Here is a 22,396-nt window from a genome sequence, read left to right on the forward strand (position 1 = left end):
TTTAGCTCCTTCTGAACCAGACTAAGCCAATTCACATAGCTTCCAGAGTCTGTGTCTCATTTCCCACCATTTTCACAACTTGATGCCTAGTCTAAATCTTCTGAAAGAAGGAAAGAAACTCACAAACCCATAAAGAAGTCAAAATATATTATTAAAACGTAAGATAAGAAATTCTTACCTCTGGTTTTTTCATTATCTGGATACTGAACATGTGATTTTTCATTGGGTATATTACAATAAGGACATCACCAAATTCTGTAGGAATAATTCCTCTCCTGTAGTCTCTAGTATGCTCTGACCAAACAATGTGTACTTCATCATTTCCTAAATGTCTCAACTGGAAAAACCAAGAAAATAGTTCAGAGTGCTTCAGAAAAGCCCTGTGAGTAGTTGCATAGCTACTGACAACACACTTCAAAAAAAGATTAAAAAAGATTAAAAAAAAAATAAAAAAGATTAAAAGGTAAAGAAAAACTGTATTTTAAAAATTTCATTTGATCATTTTTCACAACCTGTGAAACACACTCAAAGACATCAAGGAGATACTGCAGAAGACCAGATAATTTTTAACAGTCTACAGTCAATGAAAAACAGAGAACTTAGATAAAAAAGATTCACATACAAAACAAATATTCTTCTTAACTAACAATTGCACCAATCCTCCACTACCAAACCTTTTAAAAGACTGTTTAAAAGAGTGTTTTCAAAGTGTCTGATCTGAGATTCTTCTTTTCTGATCACTCTCTGAAAGTGCTAATGAACTGGCCTAAAGTTGGGAACAGAAAGAGAAGTAAAAGAAATACATAATTCATAAACTGGGTAATAATCTATTGAGTATGAGAATGTTTACTATATTTGGTTTAACAAATTTATTCCCAGGTTTTTTTTGCCTATGAAATTCTTCCAAATAGACTTCTTGAGATCTGTTAGACTCTCAAGAAGTTATTTAAATATTTGTGGCACTTACAAAGGTATTTTTGGCAATCAGAGACAGTCAACATTATGGTGGTTAAAATTATAAAAAAGCAAAGCATCCAAAAGCTGAATTCCTAATAAGTTATTAGGAAAATGAATTTAATGCCCGTTAATCCTGCTTTTTCTTCACAGAGATTACTGTATCAATGTAAAATTTGTTTTTTTTAGTACATTGATTGATTCTGCCACTGCAAACATTTGAGTCCATTTTTGGTGCATATCTCACATAGGCTTTTCCATTACTTTCAGATAACTAGAGACATTGTAGATGGGAAAGTTAGAAAGAGAAAACTAGGATAAGTGTCATTAATATTTTTAATATGAGCTCACATACTGGTGATTTCTATTTCTGAAATATGCAATTTATTTTGGCTTAAACACCACAGGGTAGAAAAAAAGTTAAATGTATACTTTTAAGAAAGAAGTTAAATCCCAATTAACGAAAGGCTCTCTTCCGTTACCCTTTAACCCTGGAGTTCTTAACCTAGGTTAAGGGGTCTGTGAATATTTAAAAGTTATTTATAAAATTTTATTTGTGTATTTTTCTGACGAGAGAGTCTAGAGAGTCTATCAAAGTAGGAGTATGTAATACAAAAAAAAAAAAAAAAGAAAAGAAAAAAGCCAAGGTAAATTCCTGAACTTTAAAATTTGTATTCCTAAGCAAGCAATGCTTTCTCAGATACTTTGATGGATTATAAGATACAGGCAGCTATTAAAGATAAATCAACAGACCAGAATCTATTATTATAGAAATATAGTATAAAGATTTTATTTTCCTTTAAGGAAGACATTTTTTTTTTTTTTTAAGGTTTAAAAAAAACCTTTTTTGGTTTTGGAAACCATAAATGTGCTTATTGCTCTAAATACATGATGGCAGGCCTCAAATATCAAAATATTGTTTATTTTAAGTTTTAATTCTAATTATTTACACCACACATACTTGAATGATACAAATGCAGGATTCAGGCTTTGTGACATCTTTAAAAACCAAAAAAGATTACACAATTCAGAAAAGCCATGGTTCTGTAATTTCATTTTTTAATCAAAATACTTTAAAAATATCCTTCCTATACAGCCATCCCCATGTGTCAGCTTCCCTAATAGGTTTATGTTAACTGAATACAAAAGAAATGTGAAATAAATTTAACCAGGAGGGATGATCCAATCTAATTTTGATACATTAATGTCATATGCTGTACATGTTACAATAGCAGCCAGATCTAATACTAAGCTCCAGGCTATACTGAGATTTCCAAATGGCAGATTGTTCTAAGTGATATCAAGTATAATTGAAGTAATAAACGATAGTAAAAGCTGAGCACACTGTCAGGAAGAATTTAAGTATTTACTTTTTAAAATTAAATGAGTTAGGTTAGGAAAGACAGGACAACTGAAATAATGCAGGTCTCAATTTACAGAAAATTCCTTTTATTTATCTGCTACATTAACCCTTGAACTCTTGCCAAAGCTATCTATAATTTCTAGTGCCCACTTATCTAAAGAAACGAGAGAAAAGGGCAACTGTAGTTTTATATTATAACCAAGGCTTCTCTTCAAATATCTACCACAGAGTATTAAAAGTCTGTTATAGAAGTTTAATGGAAAAGAACAACACTTTTTTACCAGGATGTTGTAATGAAGATAATTTTGGCACAGAACCATGTGTATAACAAAGTCATTCTAAACATGTTCAAGCATTTTAATGGGAAAGTTTCAAGAACATCCTTTATCATTTATATTTAAATGCTAAAAAGTAGTTATTTTATGCTGTCAAGAGGAGGCATGTTTTTATATCTTTATGTCTTTAAAACCTGCTATATAATAATTAAAACACAAATTGAGAAATTGCTAGTCATCGCTATGTATCTTAGAAATTTTTGAAAAACTACTCAAAATATCAATTTTGAGTGGTTAACAGTTAACAGAAATTTCCGAAGCGTATTTGACATATTTATTTGACATAAAAACTTTACATATTTTATTTATTCCTTTTCTCTTATGGACTTACAAGATTGTGTCCTACATATACTCAGCCGGTTTTTATATACTCTAAAAACACTCAAAGGAGTTCCTACCTATATGTTTTTGTACCCAGATGTCAATCACTTCTGAAACAGTACAAGACTTCAGTACATGAGATAGGTCTGTTAAAGTAACTGGCAACCAACTACTCTTCCAAATTCACTTTCTACTGCTGCTGAAGTTATTCTGGAATTCAAGATACATAACATAGGCTGCTGATTATCATGAAGATAAAGCAGTTAAGTGAAATTCAGCATGTGTAAAATCAGAGTCCTCAAACCATTATAGAATATTAGCACTGGAAGAGACTTTAAAGCTCTAATTTCCCACCCAATACAGGAACTCCCACTGCAATATTCCTGACAAATAATACAGTCTCTGCTTGAATACTTCTAAGATTAGGAAGCTTACAAATTCACAAATCAGCCCATTTGTTTTTAAAGAGCTACCATCGTTAGAACGTTCTTCATATTAAGCTAAAATCTATCTTCCTGAAGCTAATTCTTCCAAAATGAAGCTTACCAAATAAATCCAATCTATATTCTATATATTATCTTTCCAGATACTTGGAGATCAGACTAATATATATATCAACTTTTCCAGGATAAAATTGTCCTGAGTTCCTCTTATAGTTTACAAACCTATTCATTATCTTGGATTATTACTTCATTTTATTGATGTTTCTATTAAACTGTAGTGTCTGGAATTAATACATGTTCTGATACAACCAGTTCATAGTGGGACTACTACTTCCTCTTTGTTCTGTTCACTAAATTATTTTCTGCATTTTTTACAATGTTGGCTCAAATAAAAGTTGTTGTCAATTCAAACCCCTAAGTCTTTTTCTTACCAAGTTCTTTTAAGCAGGTACAACTGACTGCTAGAACTAAAGAGAGGAATTCATATTTATTCTTACTAAATTTTACCTTGCTAGGTTCAGATTAGCTTTAAGCCTATCAAGGGCTTTCGTTAGCCTGCTTCTGCTATTCAATGTGTTGCCTTTCTCTTTCCCAGGTTTGAGTTATCCTTGAACTCAAATTGTGTCTTCATTTACATTTCGGGTAACAGTGTCAAATGGGTCAGCTTTGGGTAAACAGCCTAATAGCAAGTCATTACAGATGTTCCTCTTGGTTAAAAGAAAAATCCACAGTTATGAAATGATTACTATCCTAAGTGCTTTGTGATCATTTATTTAATTTTAAAAACAATGCTACAAGGTAAGTGTAATTATTATTACCTCTATTTTAACAGGTGAGGAATTGAAGCTTGAAAAGATAAAGCAACTTGCCTAAGGTCACATAACTAGTAAGTGGTGGAGGTGAAACCCAGGCAGGCTAGTTCCAGAAACCATACTTTAACCACTTCCCTATATTGTCTCTCATTAACTAATTAATTTATATCTCTAGATATGATTATACAACCAGTTATGAATATACTAACTGAACTATTATTAAGACCACATTTCTTCAACTTGTCCACAACAAATGACTTAGTTAAATGCTTTATACTGTTTGTGGCCATCCCTGATCTAGTAATCCTATTAAAACAAATTAAGTTACTTTGACGTGATTTGTTATGGTGAACTCATGGTGGCTCCTAGTGATCACTACTTCATTACCTAAGTGCTCACAAACCATCTGTTTAATAATCCTGTTTTGACAAGCATTGACATGGAGCTCATGAACATGAGTAATTTTTGTAGTTGGTGGCCTGTTCAATGTCTTTTTATGAAAATCAGATGTTTGCCTATCTTATGGCAGTGTTCTCATTTTCCATGATTATTAGCAGAGATTCCAGAGTCAATTCTAGATTTCCTCTGGGCCATGGAATATCATTCATCTGGACCTGAAGACTGGAATTCATGTAAAGTAACTATATTGTCTCTTCCACAAAGTCAGCTTACTCTATTCCTCCGCCATTTAAAAGCACCTAATAACTCATAGTTACTCAGGGTCAAAACCTGAAAGTCTTCAATTTCTGTTTTCCTTACTGTATTCCTAATAAACTCTTCCTTTTTTAGAAAAGGCCAGAGGCAAGTCTTCCTGTACACCTGGACTAGTTTATGAGTTCCTAAAAGGCCTTCTCTCCTCCTTCCGTCTGCCTTTCCTATGCACTTTCTTTCGAACATTAGAAAATATTGAGAGCTGAGTAAATGCACTGTGCCAGCTATTGTAGATATAACGGTGAGGATAAACAGACATAGTCTCTGTTCACAAAGCTTCAAGTCCAGTGGAGAAGACAGAGTAAAATAACTAAGCAATAAATGAATAATTAACAATATAGATAATGCTCTAAATATACTTCCCTGAATGCAAGTAACAAGAAAAATTGGTCTATAGTGGCACTTAAAGAATGCAGAGAAGCTAATTAGGTTAGGTAGTCACTTCAGGAGATAATGGGTGTACACAGAGAACTTGAAACTGAGTAATACTTACTGCCCAAGCCCCCATGGTTTCCTGCACCTTCTAGACACTCATAAATAGCAAAACAGACAAATCATATACTCCTCAATCATGTGAAAAAAATCTACTCTCATACACATTCTTATAGTCACATGTTTTTACACATTCACTTCCTGTCTGTATCATTCATTTTTAATAATTAAGAAAAGCTTCTTGAAGCAACAGGCACAGCATCTAGTATACGATACTTTAGCAGAGTGGGCACTCAGTAAATACTGTAGACTATTACAAAGACAAATCACAGTACTTGGTAAATTGTTTTCTATTATTACATAGTGCATAGCATAAAAGCAGAATGATCTGCAATTATGGCACCTATTTAAAAATGCCACTTTGATGGTGGTAAATGCTATGAAGAAAACAAAACAGGGTACTGTGATAGTGTTCCTGGGTGGAGGGGGCTTCTTTAACTAGGACGGTCTGGAAAGATCTCTCTGAGGAACTGTCACATGAGTCTGAGAATAGAACAATGTTAGAATGAGACAGCCTGATGATATGGAGAAAGAGCATTTCAAATAGAAAGAACAGTAAGTGCATAGCTCCTGAGATGGGAATACGTTTGACAAGCTGGCTGGTTAGAATGAGAGTGAGGCCAGACTGTGGTAAATGAAAAGGAAAGTAACAGGAGATCAGAAAGGTAGGCAGGCAGGTGGATGGGCGTGGAAGGCCATAGTGGGGAATTCAAATTTTATTCTACAGGCAGAGAAGCCATTGCTATACCATCCAAATTATACGATTCCGTAGTGAGATAAATTTAATCTGAACCAATTATATTATCTGGTTTCTCTATCCTCTATTCTTGTCATCAGGAGTATATTTATAGAAATTGTGGTTAAGAGTAGAGTCTATGATATTAAAATTTGGGACTGAAACCATAAATATAATTCCATAGCATTTATTAACTATTATAATAACTTTACTTTCACTAAAATAATGAAAATTCTGTTATTCCTTAAATTTGTTTTTTGAATTCATTTTCCAGACTATATTCAGTAGATAGTTCTTTGGAAAGTAGAGTATACTGCAATTTTTATTTTTAAATGAAATAAATAAAAATAGATTTAGAATTAAGATCAGACCAGGTCTATAAAGCTCATTTATTTGCGAAACTACTATGATCAAATTTCAGAACAGCAAATGAAATGCTGTCCATTACACTAACAGTATTTCAGAGGAAACTGACTTAAATAACGGGCTTCTGTCTGCTCTTTTGGGGGGTCCAGGAAATGAAAGATAGACTAGAGAGTCCAACTAAGTATGTTACAATTATCTCAACTTGATCTTCATCAAACTCCTAAAAGGATGATTCAGCTGCCTTTGAAGCAGAGTATCAGCAAGTGGCCAGAACAAGGAGACAGAGGAAATGAGACAAGCTCCTGTGAACACTTTACACCAATGCTTGTAGCACTTTTGATTTTTAGGGGTGAATAAACTCAGTTAAGTGGAAATTATTTTTAACCTTTTTCCATTAATCTTCCTCAGGTAGAGATAATTTATAGAACAGATGGCTTGGACTGGGGTTATATCGGGGTTTTTGATATGGTGGTATAATATTTCTAAGAGAGACTACTTTGTTAGACTGCATGTTTGGTTAATGTGTTCAAAAAGTGTAGTCTATATTGTAAAAATTCTGCTGCTACCGCCTTGAGCCTTGAAAAAGCTTCCCATCAAAAGAAATAAGATGTCTACATTTAAACAGGCTCAAAGATATTTACCTCACATTCTGAGAAAATAAAATGCTTAAAAATAATTTACAAAATCACCACATATTTTAAATAAAAAGTGAGAACTAAAATTAGTTTCTATAAAATAGATACAAATGATTTTCTCCGTTCAAGTTTAAAACAAAGAACCAGAGTCAGAAATAATTCTAGCTTGCCAGAGGCATGGCTATTTCTTTATACTGATTGTCGACTATCTAATTTAATTAGAGGTATTAAACTCCATGCTGAGGTCAACGAGCCTTACATCCTCCAATATTACACTTCAACCAGTGCTCATTAATGTGTCTACTGAATGGATTAACACACTAAAGATATATGTACAAAGGAAAGGGGGACAACCTAATGATATCCAATTGTTCATTTGTAATAGGACACATGTTCTAGGCCTCAACTTATTACCACTAATGTGGAATTTATTAAATTCAGGAGAAAAAATGCCAATACAGAAAGTGATTTTTTATTAAGGAGAACTGGTATACGACAACTGGTTTCTATGATTAAGCTTAAACATTTAACCTTTTATTAAAAAGAAATTGATACTATAATAGAGCTAAAATATAAGCCTGTTACTTTGAAAAATCTCACATACCAGGACTCTGAAAAGCAGATTAAGGGCAAGAGTCATAGAGAATAGGGAAATCGGAAACTCAGTATACAGAGAAATAAGTGTTGAGTTTTTTTGATTTCTATGAAAAGGTCTCTATGAAAAGGTTTAGAATAGTTATACTGAATTCTGAGACCAGGTAAAATTTTCCTTTCTACTGAATTAAGTGACGTGTTTCAATTAAGTTCCAACCTTGACAGAACAGATTTTACTTAAACTGATTTAAATTACTAGTGGAGAAAACTATACCTTCCAAAAAACACTGCTTTGTTACATATTTACAATTTTGACAGGTTTCGTTTTTATATGGTAGGTACTATACATGTGCCAGCAGTGACATTTGGAATTTTAAAATACTTGGAGATTAAACACCACACTTCTAAATAACACATGGGTCAAAGAATTATTAAGAGAAAATAAAAAATATTTTGAATTAAATGAAAATGAAAAGTTCTGGAAATGGATACTTGTGATGGTTGTATAACACTGTAAATGGACTTTATGCCAATGAACTATACATTGAGAGATGGTTAAAATGGTAAATTTTATGTTGTATATATATTTCACAATAAAAAACTCTATACTTAATACATGAAACAAATAGTGTCCGAGGTTTAATTCCTCAAAATTCTCTAATAAATCTACTACTAAAATTTTCACCATTTAAATGTATTTTAATTAGAACTCAACCATTTAACAATTCTTAAATGGCACTTTCATTTCTAAAATCAGTTTTGTTGTGATAATGAATTGATAAACATCCATTTCAGATTCTTCTTAAATAATTAAGGACAAACCCTTGTGAATGTTTTTGAAGGAAATAAATCTTACTTATTTGATTATTTGACAGTTCTACAAGGTCGCAGGAACAAAAGTACCATTTAATTATCAGGTTTACTATAGTGAAGTAAAAATATCCTGACACAATTTTCTTTTTTTAAAAAAAGGCATTTTAGCAAAAAAAAAAAAAAAGATATTTGTTCTGTTCTTAAATTTGCAATCCAAGGTACTATTAATTTTAGATTCTGCTCCGGGGTTTAAAAGTTATATCCACGGAGCCATGAAAATAATAATAATGATAAATATGAGTCTCTGTCAAGTTCTTAATGATTAAAATTATTTATCTTCTTGCACTATACTCATAATTGTCATTTATCAATTACCTCTACCTTTACTACTCATTTCAATCTAATTAGCATCCATATATCAGTTTTACTAACCATTATTCATTTAGTAGGCATTTTCCAACAATATTCAAAACTGGAAATAAAAGGCATCAAGGATATTATATCAATCTTATAAAATATTTGTTTGAGTTCTGAAGTTCCTTTTCAAAAGTGTGAGAAGAACACTGTTTTCATAGCTTATTAATAAAGTGTGAAGAGCTCTGATATCAGTAAAATGACCTATGATATTAGGTTGGCTACATTCAGCAATTTTGAAGAGGATTTGCCTTCAAAAGGAGGAAAGGAAGGAAAAGCAAAGAAATGTTTGAAAGGTTTTACTTTTTAAAATGTTTCTCCCTTGATTCTTCTCCCCTTGGTTTTGTTAAACCAAGCATGGATTGAAATACACAACTGTACTCGGAGGTATCCCTGTGGTAACTAGAATTATTTTTGAATGACAGTGCCAGCTACTGGAAAATGGCGGTATAGGTTTTAAAAGATGAGAGCCATCAAAACCACTCCACTATATCTCATAAATTCTGAGGCAGTAAAATTTATTTTAATTAATTAAGGCTTATTTTATTTGCTATATTAGTTTTAGTTAAAATTTATAATAATGCATGTTATATTTTAAGTGCTTTGTAATAATTTACATTTTTTCCTCTCCATTAATCAGTATAAACATTGTATCTATCTATGTGCAAAAGGACCTGAAATATAATTTCACCAATTTGGATACATACACAAGTTTTTCAACTTCTCATATCTTCATTTTCTTGAAGGCAAATCCTCTGTTAAGACTATAACCTTCAATCACATCATTAAGGAAAATAGTTTGCTCCATAACAATACTGTTTCTGAAGATGGTATTGGGTGAAGAGTAGAGTACTCAGAATTAGCAATTGATAAAATATGTATCAATTTTCTTAAATACTAGCACTTTTCTCTCAACACTTACTTTTTTGGTCAGAGAGTCATCAGAATCAGAGGGCATTCTTGTTGATACATGAAATATTACTTCTACTGTAGAGGTAGCAAAATATGGTGTGGTCAATCCAGTGCTTTTGTTTTTTTGTAGTCCTCCCATGAAACCACAATGGTTTGTAAGATTTACCTAGAAGCAATGAAGAGGCACGTAATATTAATCAACCAAACAAAACTCACTGTGGAAAAGGACTCAAATTTTTCACTGGGCAAAAACATGGGGAACAAGTATTTTTGTATGTTATCAACCAATGCTTGACCCAGAATTATTAGTTAGAGCTGCTCTGTTCACACTGGTATTTTTTTCTTAAGTAGTTAAGGATCCCTAATTAATAGGAGTTAATTAGAAAAGAAAACTGCTACGTACTATGCATCTTTAGTTAGGCTACTAGGTGTCAATGGTAAATTGTAAAGGTTGTGGGGGACACCAATGCCAGAGAGTAAAAATCAAGTGACAAAAATCAAGGCTGGAAATGATTTCGGGAAATATTAAAAGGTAATGTCACTTTGATACAATGATTAATTAGTTGTGTCATATTTACTCATCACAACTGCTTTCCTAATTATTAGTTCCTATCATAGTCTAGAACAAAAATATCAAAATGCAGAACTTAACTACACTTCAAATGCACTGAAAAACTACAAATTAATCTGTGTGAGGATTTTAAAATATCTTTTTTCATGATTATAAATATAATACATGCTAATATCAGGGTTGTTGCACTGAATGATATTCCCTGAACTTGTGTTATGCATGGAAACCAGTAACTTGAGCTCATTGTAGAAAATTAAAGAAATAGTATAAAGAAAGAAGAAACAAAATTTAAACCTTGCTTCCATCTCTCCACTCACAGAAATCAGTTATGCAAATTTTTAAACAATAAAATCTGAGTATCTGATAAAGTGGAGAATTATAAAAACAAATCTCTTCACCATGTGAACAGAACATGGCTTTCAGTTATAAAATTTTCCATTTAGTTCTTTGTATCTTCTATTTCTTTGCTGAGACTTTCTATTTTTCATTTGTTTCAACTGCATTCCTAATTGCTTGTTGAAGCGTTTCTATCATGGTCAGTATAAAATCTTTGTCATCTTGATGTTGGCCATCTATTTGTCTTTGCATTTAGTTTGACAACTTTCTGGTTCTTAGTACAATTTCTGATTGAAGCCTGGACATTTTCATATTGTTATGAGACTATGAATCTTATTTAAACCTGTTTTGTGACAGCTCCATCAGACAAGCAAGGGAGTACTGCCTCATTACGGCCAGGCAGAGGTAGAAGTCTAGGTTCCCCACTTAACCTCCGCTGACACCTGGGGAGGGGGATCCTCATTACTGCCAGGTGGAGGTAGGCGTTCCAGCTTCCTAGGTGGTTTCATTACCTCTGGGTGACAGAGAAAGGCCTAATTCTCCACTAGGCCTCCTTTGCCTTACCCCAGGGGATAGGGGTAGGGGCACCTCATTATTGCTGGGAAGGGAAGGAATCCCAGGTTTCTCCTGTACTCTCCACTGACACTGTTTTGGGTGTGGATGGGGGAATTTGTTGCCAGCTGGCAAAGATGAAAGTCTTGACTTGGTACTTTGCCTTCTCTGACACTATCTGGTACTGCTCTGGTGTGGTGCTGGGGACACCTCATTACAGTCTTGTAGAAGTCTAGGCTCCCTAGTTGACTTCTGTCGTCAGAGGTGGGCATGGGGTGGTCACCGTATTTTCTGTGTTGTTTGGCTGAAGTAGAGCAGTTGTTGTCCAAATGTTTTATTTTTCTAGGTTGTTCCTTTCCTGGTCTTTTGGCTAAAAAGAGTGGGCTTTTGTTGGCTTTTTTTTCTGGTCTGCACTCATTGATATTTCTAGGTTGCTGGCTTCTTCAGCTCCAAGTCTGAGATTTATGAAGAAAAGAAAACCTTGAGAACGCATCATGTCACTCCTTGGTCCTGAAGTCCATAGTCGGTCAGTCTTCTGGCCACCTTTCAGTCTTTTCATGTTTCTTTTACATGAAATGTCCAGGATTTTTGTTGTATGTAGTATGAAGAATAGGGAGAGTATGTGTACTTGATTTTCCCAGAAGTGCAAGTTCCCACTGTACAACTTAATGGATTTTAATATATTCACAGGTAAGTGCACTCATCACCATAGTCAATTTTAGAACATTATTATCACTGCTTATCCTTCAGCAGTCACCCCATCCCCCAGTCGGTCCTAAGCAACCAACAGTCTACTTTCGGTAGCAATATATGCATATATATCTACTGTGAATATTTCATATAAATGGACCATAATACATGGTCTTTGTCACTGGTTTCCTTCATTTAGCATGTTTTCAAGGTACGTCCACATTGTAGTAGATGTCAGTACTTCACTCCTATTTATGGCTGAATAATATTCTGTTATATGGATATACCACATTTTATTTATCTATTCATCTACTGATGGACATTTGAGTTATTTCCAACTTTTAGTTATTATGAATAATGCTGCTATAACATTCATGTGTAAGTTTTTGTGTGAACATACATTTTCATTTCTCTTCGTTATATACCTAAAAGTTGAAGTTATCGTCATATGCTAATTCAATCTCTTACTGTTTGATGAGATGCCAGGTTATTTCTCACTGAGGTTGCACCATTTCACATTCCTACTAGCAGTATAGGAGGATTCCGATTGCTCCAAATCCTCGCCTATAGTTGTTATGACTGCTGTCTTTTTTTTTTTTTTAATTTTATTTTTTAAATTTATTGGGGTGACAATTGTTAGTAAAATTACATAGATTTCAGGTGTGCAATTCTGTATCACATCATCCATAAATCACACTGTGTGTCTGACTTTTTGATTCTAGCCATCCTAATGAGTGGTACCTCACTGTGGTTTTGATTTGCATTTCTGATAGATAATGATGTCAAGCATCTTTTCATGTGCTTATTGGTCAATTTTATGTCTTCTTTGGAGAAATGTTTATTCAGGTCCTTTGGTCATTTATACATTGGGCTGTCTTCTAATTATTCATTTATGAGTTCTTTGTATCTTTTAGATGTAAGTCCCTTATCACATATATGATTTCCAATTATTTTCTCTAATTTTGTGGGTTGTCTTTTCACTTTGTTGATGGTATCTTTTGAAGCACAAACATTTAAATTTTGATGAAGACCAATTCATTGATTTTTTTCCTTTGTTGCTCATGTTTTTAGTATCATATCTAAAAATCCCTGTTATTTATGAATTATACTTCAATAAAATTGAGGGGAAAAAAAAGAATCCTGCGCCAAATTCAAGGTCATAAAGTCTACCTTTTTGTCTTCTAAGAGTTTTAGTTTTAGCTCCTACATTTAGTTACTTTGAGTTAACTTTTGTATATAATGCCAGGTTAAAAGTCCAAATTCATTCTTTGCATGTGGCTATCCAGTTGTTCCAGCACCATTTGTTCAAAAGACTATTCTTTCTCCACTGGTCTTGGCACCCTTGTTGAAAATCAGTTGACCGCAGATGTGTGGGTTTATTTCTGGAATCTCAATTCGATCCTACTGATCGATACATCTATCCTTGGTGCAAGTACCACATTGTTTGATTAGAATTCCTCTATACCAAGTTTTGAAACTGGAATTGTGAGTGCTCTTAATTTGTTCTTTTTCAAATGTTCCTTGCTTTTTTTTTTACTAATACTTATTAGCAATATTTTGATTTTTTTTAAACAGTAAAATCTATTTATAATGTTTCTTTATACTTTCCAAAGCACTTTCACATACATAATCTCAGCTGAACTTCACATATTTGTTGGGTAAAAAGTATATTACATAAGCAAACAGGTCCAGAGAGCTCAAGTAACTCACTTAAGGTGAAATACGTTAGATCAGCCATAAAAATATATACTGGATGCTAAAGGCTTATGTATTGGACACTGTGCAACAAACTGGGATTTAAAAAGAAAAAACAATGAGGTGAAAGTGCCTGCCTTCCAGGAGGTTAAAGTCTAGTGCAGTGGTCTTCAACCATTTTGCTCAGGTACTCTCTACAAGAATATTGAGAAACTATGTATTCAATTCACAACTATAATGAAAATATTCATAAGTTTAAATTGTTGCAAAAGATATAATTTCCAGCGTACTGTATGTTATATATACATGCTGTAAATATATTTTCATCAAAATCTTAGACTATAGATTTTGCTGATACAATATATAAAAAAGTCTGCTGTTAATGACAAACCAATCAGCCACATCAAATTCACTTTCTGTTAGAAGATGTGACACTTCATTTTTCGATTAAAATAAACATTAATACAAATCTCTGTGACAAAATAACTCACTTCTGAATTATAATTCTCAGATAGATTTGATACCAGAACTTTGACATAAGTTGACAAAAAGTGCAGTACCTTTCCATATTATTTTTCCTTTTTTTTAAAAAAAACTTTTCATTAAAATATAGCTAAGATACGCTATTATATTAGTTTTAGGTGTACACCATAGTTATTCAACATTTATATACCAAAAGAAGCAATCACCATGAAGTCCAGCAACCATCTGACACTACCATGCTATCATGATGTTATGAACTATATTCCCTATGCCATACGTTACATTCCCATGACTTACTTGTTTTGTACCTGAAAATCTGAACCTCTTATTCTTCTTCACCTATTTCCCCCCTTTTAATTTTTCAATTACAATTGATATTCGATATTATTTTATATTAATTTCAGGTGTACAGCATAGCGGGTAGACATTTACATAATTTAAGAAGTGATCCCCCTCACTAGTCTAGTACCCATCTGGCATGTACATAATTATTACCATATTATTGACTATATTCCCTATGCTTTACTTTATATCCCAGTGACGATTTTGTAACTACCAACTTGTATTTCTTAATGCCTTCACCTGTTTCACCCTGCCCCCAACCCTTCTCCCACCTATCACCCCAATAAATCTAGTACCCATTTGAGACCATACATAGTTATTACAATATTATTGACTATATTCTTTATGCTTTACTCTACATCCCCATGACTAATTTGTAACAACCAATTTGTACTTCTTAACCCCTTCCTCTTTTTCACCCATTCCCCCAACCCCCTCCGTGTGGCAGCCATCAGTATGATCTCTGTATCTATGAGTTTGTTTGTTTTGTCCTTTAGATTCCACATATAAGTGAAATCGCATTGCATCTGTCTTTCTCTGACATACTTCACTCAGCACAATACCCTCCAGGTTCATCTATGCTGCTGCCGATAGCAAGAACCCATTCCCTTCCATAGCTGAGCAATATTTCATTATATACAAATATGTACCACCTTCTCTTTATCCATTCTTACATCTACAGACACCCAGGCTGCCTCCACATCTTGGCCATTGTAATCAATGCTGCAATGAACATATACATGCACATGTCCCCTTGAAGTAGTGTTTTGAGTTTCTTCAGATAATTACCCAGAAATGGGATTACTGGGTCCTTCTTTGTCTATTGTTGTAGCCTTTGTTTTAAAGTCTATTTTCTCTGGTATACGTATTGCTACCACAGCTTTTTTCTTTTTCTCGTTTCCATTTTCATGAAATATCTTTTTCAATCTCTTTACTTTTAGTCTAGGTTTGTCTTTCTATCTGAAGTAAGTGTATTGTAGACAGCATATGCAAGGGTCTTGTTTTCTTATCCATTCAGCCACCCTATATTTTTTATGGGAGCATTTAATCCATTTACACTGAAAATAATTGTTGATAGATATGTAGTAATTGCCATTTTGTTACCCTATTTTTGATCGTTTTTTTTCTTTCCTTAAAGAAGTCCCTCTAACATTTCTTGTAATATGGTTTGATGGTGATGACCTCCTTTAGCTTTGTCTTATCTGGGAAGTTCTTTATCTGTTCTTCGATTCTAAAGGATAGCTTTGCTGGGTAGAGTAATCTTGGTTGTAGGTCCCTGCTTTTCATGACTTTGAATATTTCATGCCAATCCCTTCTGGCCTGAGGAGTTTCTGTTGAAACATCAGCTGACAATTTTATGGGAGCTCCCTTGTAGGTAACTGCTTTTTTCTTGCTGCTTTTAAGATTCTTTCTTTGTCTTTAACCTCTGGCATTTTAATTATGCTGTGCCTTGGTGTGGGTCTTATTGGGTTCATCTTGTTTGGGACTCTCTGCACTTGCTGGGCTTGTATGTCTATTTTCTTCACCAGGTTAGGGATGTTTTCTGTCATTGTTTCTTCAAACAGGTTTTCAATCCCTGGCTCTCTCTCTTCTCCTTCTGGCACCCCTATGATGCCAATATTGGTACACTTGCTTGATGTTGTCCCAGAGGCCACTTAAACTCTATTTTTTTGGATTTTCTTCATGTTGTGCTGTTTGGGTGTTTTCTGCAACCTTATCTTCTAAATTGCTAATTCAATCCTCTGCTTCATCTAATGTTCATTTCCTCTAATATATTCTTTATTTAAGTCATTGTATTATTTCTGACTTTTTTTTTTTATTTTAATGTTTCCTGTCTTTTTGTTGAAGCTCTCCTTGAGATCATCAGGCATCCTTATAACCAGTGTTTTGAACCCTGTGTCTGGTAGATTGCTTGTCTCCATTTAGTTCTTTTTCTGGAACTTTGTGCTGTTCTTTTATTTGGGACATGTTTCTTTGTCTCCCCATTTTGACTGCCTCCCTGTGTTTGTTGCTATGTATCAGGTAGGGCTGATATGCCTCCCAGACTTAGTAGAGTGGCCTTATGGAGGAGGTGTCCTTTGGGGCCCAGTCTCCCTGGTCACCTGAGTGGGGTGCTCCAGGTGGGTCCCTTTTGGGGGTTGTGTGTGCCCTCCTGTTGGTAGTTGAGCCTTGGTTGCTGTTTGCATGTCAATGGGAGGGGCTGACCCACATGAGGACTGGCGGTGACTACAGTGGAGCTGTGGTGCAGTGACTGACCCTACAAAGCAAGATTTGCTTTAGTGGGGCTCTGGTGTCTACCCAGTCTGGCCTTTGGTATGTTGTACTTGAAGTAGGCTGGGTGATGCTCTGGCTCAGTCTGAAGCTGACCACTGGGAGGGCCAGCCCCAGGACCTCCTGGGAGGGGACCCACTGCAGACCAAGTTTGGCAGCAGCCTGTGCCCTCCCCGGGGTCACCTGACATGAGCCACAAAGCAATCTGCAGATGGCCGCAGATGGTCTGTGCTGGGCTTGGCGGTGCCTTGAGAGGCCAAGCCCCCAACTGAGGCCAGCTATTGCTACTGCTGGGCTTAGGGCTGCTCAGCCAGGTAGGGGACATGCCAAAGCCAGATTCTGCTTGTTTGGGTTTTGTGAAACCCAAATTTTAGGCAAGTCCGCAGCATGAGCTAAGGCAGGCCATTTGTATGGAAAAAACCACTGAAAGTGACTTGGGTGGGCCTTAAAGTTGGGGGGAAAGAGTCTCAGTGAGTCACTAGGGATGGGGCAAATGAACGGTGTTAACCAGGTGGATGGAGACTGAGATATGGTGACTGCCTGTGTCTGCACACAAGGAGTGGGGAGGGCTCAACAAAGAAAAAATGGCTTCCGTCAGCTACTTTGTCCATAAGAAAGCTGTCCCTCCTGCCCTCATCCTGCAGCCAGACAATCCAGTTCGTCTCTATATGTTCCTGTTGCCTTTCAAGCTGCTGCCCCAGTGCTGAAGCTCAGAGTGAGGGAGTCCGTCAGCAAGTAAGTCCATGTGTGGGCTCTTTAAGAGGAGCACCTGGGACTCCAGCCACCCTTTGTCTCATTCAGTCACAATCTCCACTAGTTTTCACAGCCAGAAGTTATGGGGACTTCTTTCCCCTGCAGTGGAACCCTGGGCTGGGGAGCCTAGTGTGGGGCTGGGACCCCTCGCTTCTCCAAGGGGAACCTCCGCAGCTGAGATATTCCTCTCGATTTTTAGCGATTACAAGCAGGTGTGGGACCAGCCTGTTCAACATCTCTTCCTCTTTTACTAGTCTTGAGGTGGCTTCTTCAGTATGTCCTTAGTTGCAGGGCTTCAGTTCAGGTAGACTTTAGGCAATTCTCAATAATGGCTGTTCTGTAGGTAAGTTGTAATTTTGATGTGATTGTGAGAGGAGGTGAGCACAGCGTTTATCTACTCCACCATCTTGCCCAGAATTCCCTTTCCATATTTCTTTCTTTACTTTCAGAGACACTGTCTCTCAGGAACATGCCCTCTTAACTGTACTTTTTTGGTGCCAAACCTTCTGGGACAATGTAGGACACGCGTGAGTAAGTGGTAAGCCTTTCTTTTACAAAATTGAAGGATAGGAAAAAAGAGGGAAGAGAATAAAGAAGGGTTCTCAGGCATTAATTTTAGTAAAGTTAAGTATCTGGAAACTAATCTCCTCAAAACTAACCAGGCTGACATACCCCGTGGAAAGCCTTGGTATAGTCCTAAAGATATTCATGTCTTAGTTTGGAGACCACGAGTCTAAATGGTCACAGCTGTGAGAAAAATCCAAATCTTTAAACCTATGAGTTTTACCCTCTCTGACAATACATTCTCTCATAAAACATCAACAATTTTCCTTTCAAAGTCCCAGCTGCTGCAGTCTTTGTAGAAATAAGGCAGAAACAATAAGAAACCCATTATTAAGTTGCTGAGTCTCCTAAAATACACTTCTAAAATGAGCTAGAAAGAAAAAGAACACCACTGCTTCCAAATAAAAATAAAATGATTGGTGTAATTTAATAATAGCAAATTATACCAATTAAATAATTGGTATAATTAAAAACAGTACCTCCCAACCAAGACCAGCCACAAAATCTTCATATGCTTGACTTCCTCCTGTATTGGTGAGAATGGAATGTTTATCTTCTTGTCCTTCAGCTACATAAAATACTGCGATCTTGTGTGTCTCTCGGCTGTAAAACAAAATATAACACCATTCACTTAGTTATTAATTTATCCATTCATTCATCCAGGAATTAAGTTCTATGTACAAAGTATGTGGCAATAAAAAGATAAAAATGAGTTAAATCTTATAATCTAAAGAGGGAGATAAATAATTTTAAGGAAAAAATTGTAAAAGTTACAAAATTGCCCCTGGAACAGAAGAAAGGCATGATTACTTCTGACTGGAAAAACAGAAACTTAAAGAAGGTAACACTGAGTTGCATGAAGGTAAGTAAGATTTGATGAATGAAAAGAGAAAGTATAACAGGAAAGACACGAGGTGCCAATGCACGAAGCATCTGAAGAGTTGTCTATTGTACAATGTGGCTGAATCCCAGAGTTAAAGGGATTGTGTTGTAGAAATAAAATTAGAACAGAGATGAGTAAGAAATGATTCATTTCTTCAAAGTACTTACACTACAGAGTAAGAGATGTATACATAAATATTATAAAACTGTATGGAGTAATTGTCAAGTTCTTGGACATTTTATTTTCAGTTCCCCCTAAAATTAAAAATGTTCATGAAAGCACATTTCTTGTATGAAATTTGGCTTTCCACGCTAACCAGGGCACACTACATTTGAACTAGGTTAATTTAACAAAAGCATGGACTAACAAATTTTATGAGAATATTTTCAATACTTTACTATGTAGGAATTAAAAAACAAACAAACCACATCCAACAACAATTACAAGTAAATAATTACCGACATTATTTTAAAAATTTAGACATCCAGATTCTCCTACACATCTTGAAGAAGCTGTCAAGTCATGATTGTGGGTTTCATTATCAGCAACTTAAAATCAGGAACAAAGATATTTTAGCTGTTTTCACTAATGGCGATATTTTACTTTAGTGGTGAATACTTAGGCAAACCATCGGTGTATTCATTGTATCATTAGGATAATCTAGTGTAAGAGTAAAATATAATTTTTTGGAGGGGTATTTCCAGAATTACAGAATGAGTCTCTCAGTGGACTTTCTCCCAAGCAAATAACAATTTAACTGATGAAAATGATTTAAAAAACAGAATCATTTAAAGTCTCTGGATATTGTCCTAAGGCATATAACAGAAGGAGAAACATTTATTCAAGAAAATCTACTACATCTGATATGAACAGAGAAATTCTCTGACATTTGAGACATGACCTGCTCCTTTACCTGACCCCTTCACATTACAGAAACTTTAACCTGGACATTCTACTCAGGCCAAGATAGGGGTTCCCTCTCCTTTCCAGTTCCCAGTCTAGGAATATTCGGTTGCACCCTGAGAAAGGCAGGCTGGCTGTGTTCCTCATCCTCTCCAGCCCCATGTTGCAGAAGCTCTGCCAGGCAGCTATGGCTGAGAAAATGAGGTCTCCCTTACCCAGCTCCCGCTCTTACGACACAAGCTCTAGGTGCAAAAATGTGTCCTAATCTTCCCTACTCCAGGTTATAAGTAGGGTGGAGGTTTCACACCGGAGGGACAAGAAGAAAAGGAACACTCAGTCCCACCCAGGTGCCCAGTAGTAGCGTGAGGGTGTCACTCTGGGAAAAATTGGTCCCTGACCCCAGCTGAGATCTGCTCAGAGTGAAAGGCAAGTTTTTAATAAATACAAGAACTCAGCGGCAGCAACAGCTGCGCGTGAGGGGAATGATTTTATTTTGGAACAAGCTTGAAGAACTTCATGTGTAATGGTGTTGTCAAAAACAAAGGAGATCTTGGTGAAAAGCAGTTAAGAGAAGCTAGCAGCATCACAACACAAACAAAACAGCAGAGCAGCCAGAAGTTTTAATGGAGAGAACTGGGAAGAAATTGTCAAAAAGAGCCATCCTGCGAGCACAGTCAATTCTAGGGGCTGAAAGACTGTGTGTTCACTTTATTGCACCCACACAGGAGCAATCAGAATGACATGTGGGATAGACATGAAGGCAATTGCTAAGCTACACAGACCTATCAATCTGAGGTAAAGCCTCACTGGGGTTGAATAGTAATACTTGACTTGAACTCAGGGTCAGCTTCTAGGAAGCCAAGACTTAAAAACAGCACCCAGCCATGCCTGGCAGACTAGTAGACTGCACATGCCCAAGGCTGTACCTTTGTTTGAAAAAAAAAACGAACCTCCAAGTCTCTGGGTGAACATGGGGCATAAAAACATTAACACTATGAACATAAGAACCACCTCTAAGTCACACACACATCCAAAATAAACAATAAAAATCTAACAGGTTAAGGGGGATTAAGCACAAACTTTGATTAATAAGCAGATAAGGTCACTCCAGGGGAGACCCCCTGGTAACCAGGCTAAATTTTTTTTTGTTTTTCTTGAGAATGAAGATTAGAGGCTGCACACTGTGGGGGATAGATTTTGCAGGCTTAGTTCAGCCAAGTTACTAGACAATACGCAAATGACCAAGCAAACCACCACCACAACCACCAATGCACTTTTGATTCAAAGACACACATAAAGTTGAAAGTAAATGAAATGGAAAAAGATACCATGCAAATTGTAATCAAGAGAGTTGGAGTGGCTATACTAATATCAAACTTTAAAACAAAAAACGTTATTAGAGATAAGGAGACTTTCATAATGTTAAAAGGTCAATCTAAGATGCAAACATTAAAAACATATATGCACCCACCAAGAAAGCTTCAAGATACATGAAACAAAAACAGACAGAATTGAAGGCAGAAGTATTTTAACAATCACAATTGGAGACATCAATACCCAACTTTCAATAATGGACAGAACAACTAAAAGAATATCAACAAGAAAACAGAAGACTTGAATAACAGTATAAATCAACTAAACTTAACAGACATCTATAGAACACTCTACCCAATAGTAACAGAAAACACATTCTTCTCAAGCATACAGGGAACATCTTTCAGGTAGACCACATGGTAGGCCACTAAACAAGACTCAGTACATTTGAAAGGAGTGAAATCATGCTGTCTTGGTTTCTAAAAACAATGGAATGAAATTAGATATCAATAAAAGAAGACAATTTGGGAAATTCACATTTATGTGGAACCTGAATAACTGATAGGTCACAGATGAAATTGCAAGGGAAATTAGAAAATACTTAGCGATGAATGAAAATGGAAACATAACATTACCAAAACTTATGGCATGAAGGTAAAGCAGTGCTCACTGGAAAACTTATGGATGTAAATGCCTGTATTAAAAAAAAGATGAAAAGATCTCACATCAATAACTAAATCTTTTACCTTAAGAAACCAGAAAAAGAACAACTAAACTCACAGCAAGCAGAAAGAAGGAAATAATAAAGGCTAGAGTGTAAATAAATAAATGAAATAGAAAGAACAGAAAAACAACAGAGAAAAATCAATGAAACCAATAATCAGTTCTTTGAAATGATAAACAAAATTGACAACCTATAGCTAGGCTAAGCAAGAAAAAAGGAATACTCAAATTACTAAAATTAGGAACAAAAGAAGAGACATCACTACATATCTTACAGAACTAAATATCTTACAGAGTTATAAGGGAATACTGTGAACAACAGTATGCCAAAATATGAGATGAGTCAGATTAAATGGACAAATTACTAGACAGACACAACTTACTAAAACCAAGTCACTGGAAATAGAATGGCCGA

The 22,396-nt window shown here is 35.3% G+C and overlaps 1 protein-coding gene across 30 annotated transcripts in view; it reads right to left on the reverse strand.

Moving 5' to 3' along the window:
- The window catches only part of RALGAPA1 (Ral GTPase activating protein catalytic subunit alpha 1), a 202,896-nt gene that overhangs the window by 35,627 nt on the left and 144,873 nt on the right, over positions 1-22,396 (reverse strand). For all 30 annotated transcript variants that reach the window (XR_004423152.1, XM_033107302.1, XM_033107299.1 and 27 more), the window contains 3 exons: positions 18,638-18,761; positions 9,912-10,067; positions 179-337 (listed from right to left, as the gene is read on the reverse strand). Coding sequence is in view for 29 of the 30 variants with exons in the window: in XM_033107302.1 (XP_032963193.1) it covers positions 179-337; positions 9,912-10,067; positions 18,638-18,761 (439 nt within the window). In the remaining variant the exon portion in view is untranslated. The remainder of the gene's footprint in view (positions 1-178; positions 338-9,911; positions 10,068-18,637; positions 18,762-22,396) is intronic.

Source organism: Rhinolophus ferrumequinum, chromosome 6 (genome assembly GCF_004115265.2).
Source record: "Rhinolophus ferrumequinum isolate MPI-CBG mRhiFer1 chromosome 6, mRhiFer1_v1.p, whole genome shotgun sequence".
NCBI classification, from domain to species: Eukaryota; Metazoa; Chordata; class Mammalia; order Chiroptera; family Rhinolophidae; genus Rhinolophus; species Rhinolophus ferrumequinum.